This window comes from Hippocampus comes, unplaced genomic scaffold (assembly GCF_001891065.2).
Source record: "Hippocampus comes isolate QL1 unplaced genomic scaffold, H_comes_QL1_v1.1 C16686926, whole genome shotgun sequence".
In the NCBI taxonomy this organism is placed as follows: Eukaryota; Metazoa; Chordata; class Actinopteri; order Syngnathiformes; family Syngnathidae; genus Hippocampus; species Hippocampus comes.
In genome coordinates, this window is record NW_017836679.1 from 1 (window position 1) to 693 (window position 693).

At 45.2% G+C, this 693-nt stretch overlaps 1 protein-coding gene across 1 annotated transcript; it reads right to left on the reverse strand.

Moving 5' to 3' along the window:
• Window positions 1-107: 107 nt before the first annotated feature.
• LOC109508900 (phosphoinositide 3-kinase regulatory subunit 5-like) lies at window positions 108-624 on the reverse strand. Its single transcript, XM_019858831.1, has 2 exons — window positions 417-624; window positions 108-320 (listed from the first exon to the last, which is right to left on the reverse strand). Exons 1-2 carry the CDS (start codon window positions 532-534, stop codon window positions 199-201), a joined length of 240 nt encoding a protein of 79 aa, XP_019714390.1. The 5' UTR covers window positions 535-624; the 3' UTR covers window positions 108-198.
• Between the last annotated feature and the right edge of the window lie 69 nt (window positions 625-693).

The window sequence follows — 693 nt, forward strand, 5'->3', positions numbered from 1 at the left end:
CTTACATTTTTTTCATTGATAATTCAATTCCAAATCAGACATCAAACCAAAGAATAATTAAAAACAACGAGCACACTCACGTCCATAATGTGCATCAATCAAAAGTCAAAGAAAATACAGAATGAATTAAACTGTCGTTTACGATCAGACATGCATCTCTCCCGTGCTGCTTTTCTTCAACAAATTGGCGTCATTAATTCAAAAATGTGTCAATGACAGAGGCAACACAACATTGTCAATATGGACGTACGTGGTCTTGGAGAAGTGACAGCTGGTGTTCAGGTCCTGCTCTTCTCTCACCAGTCTCTGAAAGGAAATCCCTTTTGAGGAAGAGAAAGCAACATCAGCAGGCTATTTTGACAACATCTCAGGAATAGACCGGCTGACGACTGCAGCATTTAAAGCACAGAACAGACCCGGAGCCTTGATCTCCAGCTGGAGGGTGGAGAGCAGGTTTCGACACACGCTGTAGTACGGCTCGGGCCACGTGATGAAGGCACTGAACACCTCCATGGCGCTCTCGAGTAGCTCCATGTCGGGAGGGCAGTAGGGCGTCTGAAAAGGAGAAAAAAAACATTTGGGGTGGAAGCGTATCTTGTCCAGGGAAACCAAGACAACGAAGGTCTTTGTTACAACGATGAGATTGATTTCGGTCATGCATCAGTTACAGATCTGTGATGGAGCGATCCCCCC